Genomic DNA, 18,829 nt, shown 5'->3' with positions numbered 1-18,829 from the left:
TGCAGCATAACAGCATATATCCAACTCATTTGTAACGGAAGTCAACATACCCAATGCACCTACACTCCAACCCTCCCATAGCTGAGGCCCTCCAGATGAATTGGGAATATAACTTTCAAAATTCTTAAGCAGTAGCTAATTTAGGGAAATATTTATTTAACCCCACACTATTTTTACTTACTTGAATAAAAATAAAATAAAATGTATGCATATAGAATACTAGCCATGCATATTTTAAATTAATAAATATATACTAGATGAAACACAGGACACCTTTTCCAATAGCTTGGCTAACGTTAGTGAAATATCAATGCCATATATGTTAAACAAAAAAATACCTAATCTATCTTAAGAAGATTCTTTTTGAAAGGGCAAATTCCATTCTCTTAAAAGCCTGTGTACTTTCAACAATGACAAGAAACAATAACTGTTACTTAAAAGACCGCCATTTATATCACCCTGAAATGCTTATCTCAGCTAAAAGACAGGCCAAAATCACCTGTCACCTAAAGCTATATATCTTATATGGTTGCCAATGTTACAAATTCACCTGACAATATGATCTCTTGAACTGCTTAAGTAAGAAGTATACATAGTAACAAGACTGCATGTTCATTCAATGTCCAAATTATCTGGACTATAAATCCAAATGCTAATTTAAGCACACAATACCAAACTGTCATGTCCTTCCCCCACCAATGAACAAGTGTCCTTTCAGTAGACTTGAGGGTCTCCTGATTATAAAGCAGTATTGAAATATTTAAAATAATTTAAAAATGAACACTAGAGAACACTCTTCTTCAACATAACATTTTAAGAACAGCAGAAAGTTTCATTTCAAGCATCTGCAGTATACAGCTCTGTTAACTGAAAAATGATCTGAATACTAGCTTGTGTTGAGCTATCACATTTGGTTTGCAAAAATCTGGATGACCAATAAAAATTGGAGTTTGGGGTATATCTTTGATGTTATCTAGAGATCATCCATATTTCTGCAGTCTAAGTATGTTACCCCTAAGTATATGTAAATTGTACATCCAATTTCATGGGTTTTTTTTTTTACACCTAGTAGTTTTATGTGTGTATATACCTAAAGGTAAGTATTATCATTCAAGCTGAATGGAAGGAAATGAACAAACGCTATCTAAATATTATTAACAGAACTATCATTTGTTTGTTTGAATTTCTTGAATTATGGACATGCAATCTCACTTCTCTCTCTACTTTTTCCCTGTGAAATCAAATGCTAAACATCCTTGCCCTAAACAAGGCTAGCTCTGCAATCTCTCTGTTCTTGCAATCTGTTGTGTAACCAATCACTGGAGTTAAATTCCTGAATGACATCATGAGCCCAGCCTATGAAACTTGTTATTTTTTTCCTTCAGTGAACTTCAGTTGCTCCCATAAATCTGATGACAGAGAACGCCTTTTAGTTTCCCACAGCACATCTTCATATAATTCAGTAATCATCAGTCATTAAGGTAAGGGATTCTACTTTTATTATAATAAGAACTTTTCACTTTCCAATTAACGATCCTGAGTCCAGTAATAACTAGTCTATACCTTTGTTGAACATTACAATTTGATATAGAACTCAATTGTAAGATACCTTCTGTGTTTATTTTTGTTGTATAAAAGAAGCAAACATATCAAGCATTCTGTATGCATGTTAGAGCCAAAAAGAGGGAGAGAGGAGTGAGAGAAAGAAAAAGAGAAAAGAAGTGGGGAAGAAAGAAAGAAACCTAGTAAATGACATTAAATCTAATATTTCAGCTCTTTCTGCCAAAAAAACAAAACAAAAACTAGACTATAGCATTAGAATGCAGTACTGCAGGCTACTTCTGCTGACTGCTGGCTGACTGCAGTTTGGCAGTTCGAGTCTCACCAGCTCAAGATTGACTCAGCCTTCCATCTTTCCGAGATCGGTAAAAAATGAGGACTCAAATTGTTGGGGACAATATGTGATTCTGTAAACCGCTTAGAGAGGGCTGTAAAGCACTGTTACGCGGTATATAAGTCTAAGTGTTACTGCTATTTAGCATTCCTCTCCTCTCTAGTTTAACTTTTGTTAGACACATGAGCAGTTTCCCTTTACAACAATCATTTGTAGTATCCATATATCAGATCTGGTGTCAACAATGTGTTTTTGTGTATTTTTAAATTTACTACTGCCCAGCAAATGAATCATATATGTTTAAGGAGATACTGGATCCCAAAATCAAATCAGAGAAGTCCCAAAAAAATAAGATAGGGAAGACCTTAATGTTTAGCAGAAGTCCCTTTTTGGACAAACTGGCCCTAATACTATTGTTTTTGGAATAGAATGATGAATCTGATGTTAAATACACGGACGAAGAACTGTTGGCAAGCAGATCTAGTAGTCCTTTTCTGGATCCTAGTCAACAGTTCTGATCTTACAATTCCTGACTAAATTACTTAAATCTGTTATAAATACCTTGAATTTAGACTCTAATCTTGCGTAGGATAGTTGTCAAATAGATTCCAAATGACTGATATTAAATTATTTTATCATCTATTAAATTCCAAACTAACATCAAAGACTAAATAACAGGAACAAAAATGTGAAAAAATAATAAAATCTCTTGAAAATAGCAAAACCAAAATGCATTTTAGTAGGAAATACTCTTAAAATATCCAGATTTAATATAAAAAGCTTGTTTGCATTGTTATCCTTTTGATGTACTATTAATTAACAGTGCAATTCTTAGAATACTTACTTGAGATAAAATTCCATTATATTCTGTAAGGTTTACTCTTGTGTAAATAGCATAGAATGAAACAATGTTAGCAAAATTTAGAAGTTTATTTATGGAATAATATATTCTTAGAGAAAAGTTGCATTTTCACCAAATACAAATTCAGTTCCAGAAACCAAATAGACTGGAAAATTTACAAGTTTTGTACAATCAACATTTTTGGATCTTAGGATGTAACATGCCTAATCCTCCTTTAAAAACAAACCAAACCTGGTAAGGGTAATTCCATTATTTCTTTTGAGAAAACATCTACCAATGTGATTCTTGGATTGCAAAGGAGGCAAAATGTCACATTAAGTTATCTACTTTTCAATATCTTTAATTTCCTCTTAACATTCACCATTGATATTTCTTTTCACTTACTGCTTCTTTTCAACTTTCTTGACCCGCTTACTAAATGTTTAGTCTTCATTCCCACAGTTTTTTGGGCATTTCCTATTATTTATCTCTTAACAAATTATTCTTTATTTTGTTAAACTGTTAATTTCTACCTTTAATTAACAGTATAATGAAGTATTTTCTAAAAATGTATTTTACTTCAGATCCATCACTGACCACATAATTTAGATTCCCAACAATAGAGATAATGGGGAAAAAAAACGGCTACTTTATGGAAATTAATAACTGACACCTGCCAAAATTTCAAGCAGCAGGAGACTCATGACCTCTAATGGAAAAACAATCTCACGTATTCAGTTGTTTGTAAAAGTGGTTTTGACTCTAAAACTACAACGAAGTCCAGATAGTTTCTAAAACAAGCAAAGAAGACAGATAGACAGACATAAATTTTAACAAAACATAACATCTAAACAACACTGAAACTGTAACATTAAAAGACTACATTTAAATCAGGAAGAGAAAAAAAACCAAAGAAATTAAAAGACCATCATTGGGGTCCTGAAAACCAATAAAATACTTAGTATTGTTTCAGAACCTTCCAGAAACATAGCCAGCCAGCCTTTCACTGCATAATACATAAAACAAAGAAACTAATCCTATTCATTATCATTTTATTTTTTATTAATTGCTACTTACATGTATACTAGGCTTTATCTTATAATTATAGCATAGTTTGTTCGTTTTTTAAAAAGATCCTTCACAGTATAATTATGGATGGATTCACAATACTAATAAAGAACAACTCTAAAATACTTCCGAAGTCAAATACTTGTAAGCAAAGTGATAGCATTAAATCAAGTTAATGTCAGCTGATTGTTGAATATTGACATAAAATGAAGGCTAGTATATAAGGATTAATCATTAAGTCTTTTAGTTTTTCCTTTTCCATTTTTTAAATATTGAAATAGCAGCTGCTAATCTTGTCAGAAACAGAATTATATTATGTCAACAAGTAAACTGCTGATCCTTCCAAATAGCATGGAAAATTCCATAAAATAAATGTCATTACAATGTGAAATTCAACAGAGTGATATCTGTGATTTTACACAACATGTTAATAAAATAAATATTTCTACCATCTATTTAGAGGTATATCTGTCAAGTGTTAAGCTAACAAATGTGTTTGATCTGTAACTATTTAATTCATGATAGCCGGCTTGGAGCAGGATAAACATTTTAGAATAAATGTGTCCATATTTGGCCAGAAGAGTGATACCATTTTTACCGAGTCCCTTGAGAATAAGTATCAACCCTTGACAAATGTAAGCCAAAAAAAGAAACTGGACATAGTGTCAGGCAAATATTTTTGATGGCTAATAGACTATTGCCCTTAATCTCTCCAGAATCAAACAGGGCTGAAAATAATGTAGAGAGAAGCAGGGACTATGAAACATATTTATTATGCAAACCATTCCAGCAAAAATCATGATTCAAACTGAACACAACCCACCAACTACGTTTTTTTGGATTGGCAGGTGCTTGACAGGTTTTTTGTTTTTGTGGGCATCAGACAGAGAAGGCTTAATGAGTCCTTTGAGTCATCACCATACATGGTTGGTGGACTGAACTCAGCTCAGTGAGTCACAAATCACAACCGATATGTCAAACATCTACTGTATCTCAAGACTGCTTTCCTATGCAGGTTATTTTACACAATAGAACATTTTAGGAGTTTTAACCGGCAAGGCAAAAATTGTTCACAAATTCTGTGTATAGTTGTAGTCATCCAATTTATATACACCATGAAAGCACAAAAATATACTCACCACTATCTGCATTTAGAATACTGCTATACATGTTTTGTTTCTTATTACGACTTTGTTTCACTATACAATGTGTTGCATTGTGTCACCTTGAAATAATCTACACTTGCTGATTAAACCACTGTATGCTGTAATTCTAACTTCACTTTCCTACTTTCCCTAGCTCCACAAAGGTTCTTAAAACTTCTCAAACCGAAGATATTAAGCACTCTCCTTGAAAGTCTCTGCTTCTTAGAAATCCATTCTTTCTTAAATTTCTGCTTTCCTGTTGCCATGGAGAAGGTCCAGTACATAACTCGCTCTGCTCTGAGGAGAGCCTCAACTATTGAGGTGCATCCACAAACACGGCAAAGGCTTCAGGAGCTTTTTGTAAACTTCTGTCTTATCTTGATATGTTTGTTGCTAATATGCATCATTGTGATGCTTCTTTGAAGTCCAGTATTTTTGATTGATCTTCACTACCTTATGCAATGGGAAATGCACCAGAAGGAGAAAAGAACCAAACAAGAAACATCCAGCACAAGGAAATCTATGCCAGAAAGTCCAGCACTCGGTCTAAAAAATTTCTCACCACCTCCACTCTTACTCACTGTAACCATTAAAAGCACCTTGTACTGAACAGTGATTTGAAAATTACTATCACAAGACGATGCATGAGCTAATTTGCCTGCTTTATTTTTAAAGGAAGACTTCTGTGAATGTTGATCATTAGTGTTATGTGTAAAATGTCCAGCTATAAAAATTTAAATAGCAGCCTTGAAATTTTGGTTCCAGATTATTTGTTTGTTATTACTAATCAGCTATAAATGTTTACTTTCATGAATAAAGAGTGGGCTGAATGCACTATTATTAAATGCACAATTAAATCATTATATATTCTAGGAGATATGTGTAACTTGAGTACTTGGATTGTTAACTGAAGCATTTATTAATTTCTTTTCCCCTACATATTCATAATATAAACTTTGAAAAAACAATAAAGCATTGCATATTTATTGCCTGGTTCTACTGAAATGCAAATCTAAATATACCTTTAGACATCTATATATTGGTTTGCTTGTAACTTTCAACTAGTATCATAGGGCAACAATTTTTGAATCAATGTACCTGAAATGGGATAACTTAAAGAATACATCCAAAATCTGTGAAATTGAAATTTTGCAAGATAATGATGATCATTTCCAATGCTCCTTGCAAGCCTTCCTCCTGGTCAGCAGAAAGCCAGGAGTTGCTCCTGCTCCAACCTGCTTGTTTGCCTGGCTGTGGTCATTCTGTTTTTCTGATTAGTTAAGGAAATATCTCAAAAATGATCTCATGGATTGTCTAGTTTGATATATTTATAAATATTGAATATATTCTCTCCTGTAACACTAGTGATATCTCCCAGATAACTCATTATACAGTTGCTCTTCATTCATATAATTTAGCAAGAGGACTAGATGGTGAATTCTTGCAAGTTTAATCTTTTCATGTTTTTGTTCCACAAAGAATCAGTCACTGCCAAAATAAATCTGTACAACGGCTTTTTATTGGTTGCATTAGAAGTTCAACCTGTTGTCAGATTGCATATAACAAATAGCATTTGTATTTTTAGCACAGCTATGAAAGGTGAATATTTGAATCTGATTTCAAATTTTTCCCAAATATGACTTTGAGTGAACTAGGGATAAAATATATTTTGGTCTTGTGAAACCTCTTTTATAGAATGGTTCTTCTTATCACTTCTATGAAGTTTATAGACTCACTTTAACTATACATGTATGTGTATATATCACTATACCTAAAGTGGTGAGAAGCAAATGTTGAATGATTGATTACAATCTTAAAATAATTCCACTCATTGAGAATGTACTCTTCATAATATAATTATGTTACATATGAATTTATTTTCCCTACCGAGAAACAACCAGCTCTAAAGTTTCCTAAAATAAAATGAAGGCTAACTGTTTAACAAGATATTAGATTTTATTTTAATTTTCACTGCTTAATACATTTAAATGAGTTCAGTTATTTTTGTGCAACACTAAGGAGTATCCGACCATAAATAAAGCATGCCAAAATTAAATCTAAATATCATTGTTTTCAGATTATTATTGCCTATTTCAGGACCTTCTCTCACTTCTCCAATTTTGGATTCTGCAAAGCTGAACAAAGCTCCATTTAATATAAAAGAACAATTACATAAAGAACAATATCAATCAAATATTGTTATATAACAATATATCAGATATCAATACTGGTTTCAAGTGATTTCTGGAAATTGGGAAGTATCTACACAGAAAATCTGCTGGAGGCAGCATTTCCAAGGGAGACAAGGAAATGTGAGACTGATATCAACAGTGTTGTGGTATTGCTCACATGCCCCCAAAAGGCAGCAGCGTTTGTGTACAATTTCATTCTAATCATTCTAATAAAAGCTGCATGTGTCCATATGTTTACCTGAATTCTAAGATAAAAACAGATTATTAATTGTAAAAAACAGATTAATGTAAAAAACAAATTCATTTTATTCCCAATTCCCAACTGTTTCAGTTTTAAGACTTAATTTCAAACTTTTGCTCTCCATTTATCCAGTTACAGTATTTTGTTCTTGCATCTGAGCAGCAAAAATTTGAAAATGAATAGCCAGATAATTAACTAGTAACCTCTCCTTACTTTTTGATGAATACTTTTTTATTAAAAGAAAATTTTATGAAGATTTTTAAAAACTACAGGAAGACAGAAGAAAAAGTAGAGATTATAAAGTTAAAAAGTGAATAACAAAAAAGAAAAACATATCTAAAGAAATAACTTCTAATTTCTTTTCAGCAGGAATAGACATAGCATTGCCATCCTCACATACTGCATACCAGATTTCCATTCTTCCCTTAAAAACATTTTAATCAATAAATCCCAAAATCACCAGTTCATGTTTATCCAGTTTCAGCAACGTCTATAAAAGGTTTGCATTCATTTATAAAAATAGTTGTAAGTTTTCTTCTTAAGCAAACAAGACAATTTAGCCATTTCTGCAAATTCAGCCAACAATCCATCCTCCATTATTGGTGTTTCTGTAGTTTTCCATCTTTGTACATATAATAGCCTCACTGAAACCTTTTGAAGGTTCCATAAATAGTGCTCAGTTGCACCACATCACACTCACAGAAATGGTTACCCAAAGTCTATGTAAATCTTTCATAATTATAGCCGAAAAATGCAGTTTTTTATCATGGAAATCCAGGAAATTACAATTAAAAAAAAAAAGACATAATCATATAACTTCTGAGGAACCACAATGAGAATGGCTAATCAAAAAGATTATATTTTTTGAATTTGAACTTTTTTACTACTTTTGATTAAAAAGAAAAACACCCTATGCCAGGAGGTTAAAATACATGCTTACAACATTCTAATCGAAACCAAACAAAAATAAAAAATAGTTAATAGTGGTAGGATGATGCCCCATGTATCCAAGTTATACTACGTAATGTAAGAGACCTGGGAAAGAGATTACAAGACAAATCAAGCCAAAATTTATGGATTTTACAGCTCTAGAGCCTTCATCAAACTAAAATCATTGAATTTAGTCAGAAGTAAATCCTATTCTATCCAACAGCTAATTCAAAATAAATCCAAGAAAACTGTACTCTGTAACAGAATTATTATTATTATTATTATTATTATTATTATTATTATTATTATTATTATTATTATTATTATTATTTTCAGTTTGCCTTTGCAGGAGTTCAGAAGCAATTGTGTCAAGCTCCACATTTTTTTTACTATGAGGAAGTGGGCATGGGTATATCCTAAGCACTCTTCACACTGCAATTAAATATAGCTAGAATGACTCCTCCAGTTCCCCAAATGAGAAACTGGTCCTTCTTTTGGTAGAAAGTAATCCAATCTTTCCCTATGTCCCGTCTTAAAGATTCTAAGATCTTATGCCTCAGGTATCTAAGGGTCCATCTCACACTTCAGCCTGGGGCTTGAGGAAAGATTGGATTTGACTCACTGACTCTTTATTCAAATTCAGTTTAAATATGAGAATAGTAAAAAGATAAAGGATTCCCTACTCTGCTGGTCATTGCTGACTCTAGGTAATACCAGCCCCGTAATGGCCTCCAGATCAGAGAAGACAGGTGAGGCAAGATAGAAAAGAACATGGGTAGCTGATTATAATAAAAAATGTGCTCTGAAGAGTAATCTTTAATCCTATAAACTAGCTTTTTACATTAAATTCTTTTATAAACAATGTTAACAACATTTAGAACAAAAGTAGATAATTAATATTGCTGTTGTATCTTGAAGCAGATAATCAATATTAAATACAATTTATTAAACTGTGACATATGTTGGATGGGAGAAGGTTTTCTCTTGGTGTGAAAAAGTAATGCCAATATAGAATTTGCGGGAAATTGTTGCTTGTTAGATCACTGCCTATATTTTCTTTCAAGATGAGTTTGGGGAGGAGGCATTGGTATGGTACTCACATTATCTGTGGCTCACTATCATTTTTTTTCAGGTATTGGACAAAAAAACTCTTATGAGTCAAGGAATGCTCACACAAGAGTACTGCAACCCACACATATGTCAACTGTAACTCACTGTGACTGAACTGAACCTGCTTATAACAGCAATCAAGATTTCTAGTGCAAGCAAAATAAGTGCAAAGTTTGCCACAATGGATTTTGCTGCAAATAGAGGTCTCAACCTGTTACTCAATTTTCTACTTATTTTTTTGGTTCTTGTTCTTATGTTCATTCTTGTAAAGCTCATGTGAGGGTTTTTTTTAAAAAAGTCTTCATTTATGCCATCATGGTAACTTGAACCTTCAAACTGTATAAATATAAAGAACAAAATGAACAAGACAAAAAAAAAAGCCTAGACTTAACATTCTGCAGATCAGGGAAGCTTTCACTGAAATAAAAAAAATATATATTATTTTTACAACGGAACTGATCAGATCAACAGCACAATCTGAAGCCTGAAGTAGAAAAAAGGAAAAGCAAACATGAAATTCTCTACAGGAAGAAAATAATGGATGTGAACATGGAATCACCTGTGACTTTTATATTGGAGATAAGGGCAAATAACCATTGAGGAATTAGAAAAACTACATGAAGACAAATACTTATTCAGAGTAAATTTCCGCATGTTTGATGATGATACCTATACACGGGAATAAAAATGAGCATAATGAGACTTCGTTATGAACAATCATGCATAAGATTACACTGCTTATTATTGTTAATATTACAACAGGGCATTTATATTCTATTATAAAGTGCTATAATAGAGTATTATTGTAATAACATTTTTAGCAAACCATAGAATACTCTTTCCACTAAAATTGTATTAACCTTCCCATACTTTATGTACTTCTAAGCCTGCTTGTCTCTATTGTGGGGATTTATTCTGGGATGTCTGCCTCTCAAATTCACTACTGTTAGAAAGTTTCAGACTAAGTCCTATTCAATTACTCACTCCCTATGCCTTTCATGCAGATGAGAGGAATCTAAAAGACATTATAACATATGACTTTAAGGTTTTTTTATGTATTTATTTTTGTTGTGATGGCATTGCAAGTTATAACTTTGAGCAGACTGCAGAAACTAAGAATGCACAATTTCTTTGTAAGCAAAGTATTTCCATTTGCCATTTTTTCTCTTCTTATCTTTATTTCACACAGAAATGAAACACCCAGTGATTACAATTTTTGATGTCCTCTGCCAGCTTTCCACAATCAAAATCAATGGGAAACCCACAGGAACTTGGAAGTCAGTTACCTGAGGTCCTCGCTTTACAAACCTATGCAGTCCTAACTTAATGACCACATCTGGGACTGCTGGAACTGTCATCACTAAGTGACATGGTTATGTGACATCACACTTTACAACCGCATTGCTTAGGGATGGCAATTCTGATCCCAATTGTTGTCTAACCCAAGGATTACCTGTATCCGTGGAAGGTATGTGTGTGTGTGCCCATTTTAGGACAAGAGTCACTTTCAAAAACTTGAGAATTCTGGCAATATAATAAGTGTTACAAGACAAACTTAGTTTGATAACGTATCTTCAGAAAACAGCTACAAAATCTTTAAAACTTTTCAAAAATACAAATAATTATAACAAAAATTCCTGATAATCTAGAAACATAGTAGATTGTCTGAGTATAAACTTTTGGGAAATCTTTATACACATTTGAGTAACTCATCTATACTTTAGTTATTTTAAAATTTCAGATTTATTTTAGCAGACTATACTTCTTTCTCAACATAACTTAGGCCATTAGCCTTGGCTTCTGAAGTCTGGAATGTTGCCATTGAAAACACAAATATCTTGTTATATTGGAGAGGGGGCACTTATTTAAATATGACCTGGAATACAGTAAAATTTGACATTTTGAGGAATTTCAAGAACAACCAGCTCAGGTCTTCCCAAATTGCTGCATCTTGTTGAGATTTATAGGAAGGCTACAATTAGTAAAAAGAAAAAAAATCTACACACATTCAGGTAGTCCTCAACTTACAACCATTCGTTTAGTGACTATTTGAAGTTATGGTGGCACTGAAAAAAGTGACTTATGAAGAATTCTTACACTTACAACCATTGCAACATCCTCATGGTCATATGTGGGTATTTGGCAACTAACATGTATTTGTGACAGTTGAATTGTCCTAGAATCATGTGATCACCATTTGCAATGTTTCCAGCCAGCTTCTGACAAGCAAAATCAATGGGGGAAGCCAGATTTGCATAATGACCACCTGATTCATTTAATGACTGCAGTGATACACTTAACAACCACAGCAAAAAGGTCATAAAACGGGGTGTGATTCACTTAATAACTACCTTACTTAGCAATGGAAATGTTGAGCTCAATTGTAGTCATAAGTCAAAGTCTACCTGCATGAAAATGTCAGTACAAATACTTCAACAAATGCACTGGGTTATTGATACGTTATCATGTCATTTATTTTAATTTATCAACAGTGTCAAATTTTGCTGAATAATGAAAAAGAAGATAACATGTTCCATCTCTACAAATAATGTGTGACAATATTAATTTCCTCACTAACTCAGCAGCAGCAATATCACAGGGAAGAAAACTCAAATTATATGACTCGATTAGATTATGACTTCCTCTATTTCTCAGCATAAAATTATTTTCACAACACACAATAAAACATAGGCATATAAGTGAATCTTCACCATTATAGGATTTGTAAAGTTATTAAAGAAAAAAAATCTTATTAAAGCATTCTAAATGACAGAAAACCAAACGTTTCCCTCTTTTATTCTTTTAAATATATGATATTATTAACAGCTAGCAAAGGATCCAGATCATATTAGAATTATGACACCAAGGTAAATTACCTGTGTGTATCTTGTTGTTACAATTATTATTTTCATATCACTTATTGTTCTGTGTCACACTGGGAATGTTAAATGAAACTGTTACATAATTATTGTTCCTAATTATGACATACCTGACAAATCTGTAAAGTGGTCAACTCTTATAGTCATCAGGCTAAGAAACAACGAAGACTTTACTCTTAATTTTGCTTCTACGCTAAACTCACTAAAAGACTACCTAAAACATTACTTCTTCCCTTTAGCCTTATCCCTCTGCCATACGGAGAAAGAAAACAGCCTACCTTATAAGGTTCTACTAATTATTAAATACTGTGTTCTATGTCAAGTAAATAAAACTAAGTTTATAAATGCTGGCTACCTTATATTTTTTTAGATCATGTACATGGTACATCAATTTAAGTACTTCTTTCTTACTGGTAGGGCAGACACACTGCCAAGGCTCCACAGTGGTGTCTCTTCTCTCTCTCCTTTATAGCAGGGGTGTCAAACTCGCGGTGTCACGTTGTCATCACGTGACATTTCATGACTTTTTTCCCTTCGCAGAGCTGGGATGGGTGTGGTCTGCGTGTGAGGCATTTGGCCCGTGGGCCCCCAGTTTGACACCTCTGTTTTATAGCTTCTGCTACAATACAGAAAGAGCAGCTTCTAATTTCTCCCTGCAGGAACCACAGACATTCAATGCACAATTGATGCTAACCATGATGTTAATATTTACTGCCTCAGTAAATCCTATTATCACCCTGAAGAGATTTGGCTGACTGGAATGAAGTGAATCAAGGACTTAAGTTTAAGAAGCACTCTATTTAACACAGATATTTTGTTTTTCAATTTACCTGAACTGCAAAGGAACACTGATTCTTTTTGAATTACCCAGAGCTCTACATCAAATTATGTGGATGTCATCTTATCCACCAGCATCTTGATATATTAGATGTAATATGCAACCACGAGGTGACTGAGGTACGCTTGTTGAATCAGTGATGTCTAGCCACAAAATGTCAGTGTTTGCAATTCACAAGCTAAGCTAAATATATAGGTAAATGGGAGAAGATGGATATGTTTCTCTGTAACCAGTTACCTGAAACATTCACATTTTGCAAAACCAGTGAAACCCCTAAGAGTCTTTTTAGAATTGAGAAGCACTTAAATTGCAGCAATAAACAAACTAAAAAAGAAACACTTACCGTATGTTTGTTTAAATAAATAAATAGGACTTGGTAAGCTAGTTTGGTGTACTGGTTAAGGTACCAGGCTAGAAAGTAGGAGATCACTGAAATAAAATACATCATCATTATCACCACCACCACCGAGTTCTAGTCCTACTTGGACAAAAAGCCAGCTGAACATCCTTGGGCCAGTCAATCCCTCTAAGCTGTAAGAAGCAGGCAATGGCACTTCTGAAAAACTTTGCCTATAAAACTACAAGGACTAGACCAGTTGCCAGAAATCAATGCTGACTTGAAAGTATAAACAAACAAACAAAAGCTTCAGGTATGTTTCCTGATCTTGCACATGCCCCTCTGATATTTCTAGAAGCAGCCCATCATTTTCCAGGCATCTGTGTAAGCCTGAAAAAGTATGCTGCTGCCTTAAGGAGTGTTTACAATATTTTGGCATTTTCCCTCTTTCTTTGTATGGCCATATGTGGACATCAGATAAAAAGTGACCTGCAATGGTAATATAAGAACTCTCTGCTTTAATATGTGGGTTTTAAAGTAAAAGCAGTCCAGTTGCTTAAGTTTCTACAACTTTATTCCATTTCTTTTCAAATAAATCTTGTTAAAGGAAATGCTAGGAGAATCCTGCTTTGGGCTGAAGTGGGCTGCCAAGAGCTTAATATGATTATATTTGTATGACATCTGACACAAGTATGTAAGTTGCAGCATTTACGTGATAATAGTATCATGCATGTGTTATCACTGCCTCTCCGTGGATGCCTGCCCAAGCTACATATTCATTTTTAATCCTTCTTCCAATATTTGCATGTGGAGAAAGAGAAAAAAACTGAGATGAATTAAGTGAAATACGTTAGCACCATTTTATAACAACTGCTATCTCAACTGATTTCAATGAAAACCTTTATAATAAAACAGAATAGCAGATACAAGCTTATTCATTGAACAGAACGATGTCTGGTATTATTTTTCTCATAAACCACTGGGTGGCAGCAAAAACTGAAATTTGATTCTTACCTGCAGAGAGTGTTCACTTCCTGTTCTAAGTTCTTCAAGTTGCTGTAACTGCCAAGGAGATAAACCGTATGACTCCTCAGAAGGCCTGGATTCTGGAGGATTTGTACGAAATTGTTCTGTAAGCCACCTCTGAGTCCTTTCAGAAGATTGAATGGAAACCTGAGATGGGACTGCAGCCTGTGGTTCCAAAGTTATATATTCTTGATGAAAAGCTTCAGAGTTTAATGGAGCAGGCTTGCTTTCAGGTAAGGCACTATAGGTCATATCTAAGGCATGTCTCCTGCTTGAGACATCAGGAACCCCCCAATCTTCTTTGCTGCAACTTTCAAATTTGTATTTGCAGTTCAAACTAGAATTCTTTTTCTTCCCATTTTCTCTGTCCTCAGACTTTAATAGTTCCATACTACTGTACAAGCAATTTGACCCACTTGTTCTTAATTGTGGTGAAACAGTCTTGTCTCTTCCATTTGTATCCAAGTTGGTCCTGCATTCTGCTGAATAAACATCTCCATCCTGGTTACAACTAAGAGGTGTGCTGAGTTTAGACAACGATGACCACTTCCTTACAGGCCTCAAATCTTTCATATCAAGAGAGCTGTCCAACATGCCCTGATGCCTGCTTTGAGCAGATCTCAAAAGGCTTGTGCTCCACTTTGCAGAGTTGGACTTGAGAGGATCCCTATGTTTTGAAAGCGAAGTGTTGATATGAGATGGCATTACATGAGCAGTGGGAATTGAGACCAACGAGCGGCTGGGCTTAAACGAGGAAGTACCACTTGATGTGGAATGATCTGGGAAAAAAGATGTTCATCACGTGAGTTCTTGTGAAATAGCCAGTCTTAATGGGAATAATGCAAACAAATAGATTTAAATTACTTAAAATATACATTTAATATATCCATGAACATCGACAGATGTATTGGCAAGAGATGTTGCATTGTACCATGGCACAAATGACTTAAATGATCTATTAATGTTCTTTTGCATCATACAACAAAATTATGCAGGTGTTTTATTCAAGTCATTTTCATCATGGAATATAAGTCTGACATCACTATGACTTTTCAGAATATATGTTTAAGACTTTTTTCCTACAAAGATACATATGGACATTTGGCAACAACTGCTATGAATTCTACCTTATCACTAGCAAGCAACCATGCTGAAATACACTGTTGTCTCTGAATGGGCTCCTCCTACAGAGTTATACAGTACTAATCAAATGTTTACCAAGAAACTGCTTTCTCTTCTAACAAGCCAGTCTCAGACTAGGATTTTGTAATTAAAAAATAATTTGACTTGCTAAGGAAATAACTGCATATACTCAGAGAGAGAGAGAGGAAGGAAGGAGGGAGAGGGAGAGAGCTAAGTTTTTAATAATAATACCTGGGTGCAGTTCTCTGATTCTTTTTGCAAAAAGAGCTGAACTGAAGCAAATAGATTCTGTATATTGTTAATTTTGTATGAACACGGCCTATGAGAACTGATTTTTTATTTTATTTTATTGAATTCATCCTTTTACTTCCTGTTGAATATTCAATTTTTGGAGAATGATTATGGTTTTTCTCTTTAAAAGGAAGTATAAGGCTTACTGCATACAATCTACATAATTATAAAGTGTATTAATACTTAATTCCTTATAAGAAATCAATTTATTTTAGCAGGTCTTATAATTGATATATAAATACAAGAATAAGGCCTAACAAAATTTGTAGCAGAGATGTGGAAAAGAAAAACAATTATACACCCAAACTATGGAAATCAATTACATGCCAGGAAACAGAAATTATATCAATTGTTTTGTTGGTTGGTTGGTTTATGAAATTCGATAATGAGAAAGTAGAAAACTTTAAAAGAACACTGTTGTTTTTTATTAATGACTGCAGTTTGAGGTATCTTCTAAAAAATAAGTTTAAGTTACTAAATAGGAAGAAGTTGCACTTGATAAGTAGAACCTAAACATAAGGTGACATGTAAATGCTATTTTTCCTCTGTTTATGATATTCAACAATTAAAGGCTAATATCATTATAAGAAATGTTCAAATACACAAGACAATATAGATACGCAGTAAGTTGGAGCCAAAATGGTAAGGATGCTTCCAATGTTTGGTATGTTCCCTTTGTTGCAATGATCCCTACAACATCGTATGAATCTCCCCAATTCTCAGAAAGAGGCCTCTACGGGGAAGAGGAGGCTGCAGAAGAAAGGAGGGTGTGAAAAGATTCTATTGTGTTCATAAACCAGGAGGCCAACTCAAAGGCTATACCTGGAAAAACCCAGAATGTTGCAATGGCATGACAACTGTCTCAGTCCTCTCATTCTGGCTCCATTCTCAATCTGAAATATCAGAAGGCTTACAGAAAATCCCAATGTGCCAATGTCCCTAGACAAATAAGCAAGTTAAAATTAACATAGGTGAGGCAGAGGCAGCTCTCCCATGCCAAGCAACTGCTGCTTTGCATCAAAGTCTGCAGAGATGCAAAAATAAACAGCTAATCCTGGCATTAGAACCTCCTACGTTACACAGCTCAACCTCCCCCCACGCTGCTGCTCACGTTGCTGCTACACAGGAGGCTTGTTAAATTTGTACCATTTATTCTTATTATCACATTTCTGGTTTTCGGAAAGGAGAAACAAGTGAAACTTTCTTTCACATTATTGCAATTTTTCTAGAATAGTATTCAACTCTCGGGGTAAAGAATCAGCCACAAAAATCCTTGGAAATCACAGAGACATGATAGGTAGGGATCCCCAAAGATCAGGCTTGAATTTCATTACATATGACACCTCTCATAACTGCATTTCATGGATATATCTGTTAACCAATGTAGGCAAAGACATCGTTGATTATAAAATATTTAAACTAATTCAAGTACTGTATATTAAAATGTTATACTAAGTATACTCAGAAATACTTCTTAAATACCTGACTATAAACAATAGATTTCCGACATGGTGTTATACCATGAGGCTGGCAACAATGAAAATTTAAGCTCATATGTGGACATGCAATATTTCCTATAGGTTAAGATCCTTTTTTTCTTTTTCTTTTTTTGCCCTCATGGGCCTGAGACCCCTGATTTGAATTGATGATGTTGTTTGTTTTCAGGGTATGAAAAGGGAAGTGCAACAGTTTTCTCTTAAACAGCATACAAAGACTTCAAAGAGTTTGAAAACCAATAATCCCAAAAGACCAGCTCTTGGGCTCACTTTCTTTCAAGCCTAGTAGATATTTAAGCCAAATAACACTACTGAAATTCGGAATAGGTCTTAACCCTGGAAAAAAAATGAAATGAGTTTCCAACAATTCTTTTTGAGGGGAATTTACCAAGTACTGGTAGCCCACACTTGATGGTTAAGAACTTTCATTGCTAAACGATACGGCTGTAAAGGGCAAAATTATGTGACTACCCACTTAGCAATGGCAATTCCGGCAATCCCTGGTTACTGTTGTTAAGCAAATCATTGTGGGTCATTAAACAAGGACCTCAAGTGACTATGACTTCCTGCCAGCTTCTCCATTTACTTTGTTTGTTGGAGTCTGGAAGGGAAGGTCACAAATTAAGATCAGAGGGGCTTTGTGAAAGGTCAGCAACTAGCACCCTCATTTGGGTGTGCTTCTTCAGCAATGGGCGGTGGAAGAAGATGACAATGGGCAGCTGGAGCCAGTGGGGAACAGTAGAGATAGGGAGCAGCAGTGTTGGATGGCCAAAGGGGAAGAGATGGGGGGGGAGGAATAGGTGGGCAGTGGAATTTGAAGCATACCATTCTTTTCGGAGTATAAGACTCACTTCCCCCCCTCCTGAAGGAGGGTGGAAATGTTGGTGCGTCTTATATACCAAATACAGCCATTTTTGGCCTCCCGAAGCCCCACCCCATGTGTCCCATTTTTGTGAAAAACAAGCTCATTTTTCATAAAAACAGGGCACACAGAGGCTTTGGGAAGCCTGCAGAGTGCTCTTGTGGGCTGGGGAGGGCAAAAACGTTCCCGTTTTTGTGAAAAATGGGCCCGTTTTTGGCCTTCCAAACCCCCCACGTGTTGTGTTTTTGCCCTCCCCAGCCCCTGGAGCACTCTGCAGGACTCCCAAACCTTCTGCACGCTCCATTTTGTAAAAAATTGGGCACGCAGAGGGTTTGGGAGGCCTGCAGAGTGCTTCTGGGGGCCGGGGAGGGCAAAAACTTTTTTTTCTTGCTTACCTCTTCAAAATCTTGGTGCGTCTTATACACCAGTGTGTCTTATAGTACGAAAAATATGGTACTTGGCATTTATAAATGTAGGCAGGTTCCAACCACCCAGATCTTCACCACATGACTGTGAGGACATTGCAATGCCTGTAA

At 34.7% G+C, this 18,829-nt stretch overlaps 2 protein-coding genes across 6 annotated transcripts in view; one reads left to right on the top strand and one right to left on the bottom strand.

The window, feature by feature from the left end:
- CEP85L (centrosomal protein 85 like) overlaps nucleotides 1–18,829 on the bottom strand; it is a 111,882-nt gene that overhangs the window by 47,224 nt on the left and 45,829 nt on the right. For all 3 annotated transcript variants that reach the window (XM_070932772.1, XM_070932773.1, XM_070932774.1), the window contains one exon: nucleotides 14,490–15,280. In XM_070932772.1, coding sequence (XP_070788873.1) covers nucleotides 14,490–15,280 — 791 coding nt within the window. The remainder of the gene's footprint in view (nucleotides 1–14,489; nucleotides 15,281–18,829) is intronic.
- On the top strand, nucleotides 1,386–13,407 carry PLN (phospholamban). Of its 3 annotated transcripts, XR_011599763.1 has the most exons (3): nucleotides 1,402–1,481; nucleotides 9,444–9,624; nucleotides 10,611–12,650. XR_011599763.1 is itself a non-coding variant. In XM_070932771.1 (2 exons), exon 2 carries the CDS (start codon nucleotides 5,213–5,215, stop codon nucleotides 5,369–5,371), a length of 159 nt encoding a protein of 52 aa, XP_070788872.1. In that variant the 5' UTR covers nucleotides 1,386–1,481; nucleotides 5,103–5,212; the 3' UTR covers nucleotides 5,372–6,971. The 3 variants fall into 3 exon arrangements, 1 of the variants encoding a protein (XP_070788872.1); XM_070932771.1 differs by lacking the exons at nucleotides 9,444–9,624; nucleotides 10,611–12,650 and adding an exon at nucleotides 5,103–6,971 and having other exon boundaries at nucleotides 1,386–1,481; XR_011599762.1 differs by having other exon boundaries at nucleotides 9,444–13,407.

The sequence above is a fragment of the Pituophis catenifer genome, unplaced genomic scaffold (genome assembly GCF_029215685.1).
Source record: "Pituophis catenifer annectens isolate HBS135680 unplaced genomic scaffold, rPitCat1.0.hap2 SCAF_1, whole genome shotgun sequence".
In the NCBI taxonomy this organism is placed as follows: Eukaryota; Metazoa; Chordata; class Lepidosauria; order Squamata; family Colubridae; genus Pituophis; species Pituophis catenifer.
Note: the sequence above shows the minus strand (reverse complement) of the source record. Positions and strands in the feature narration are given on the sequence as shown.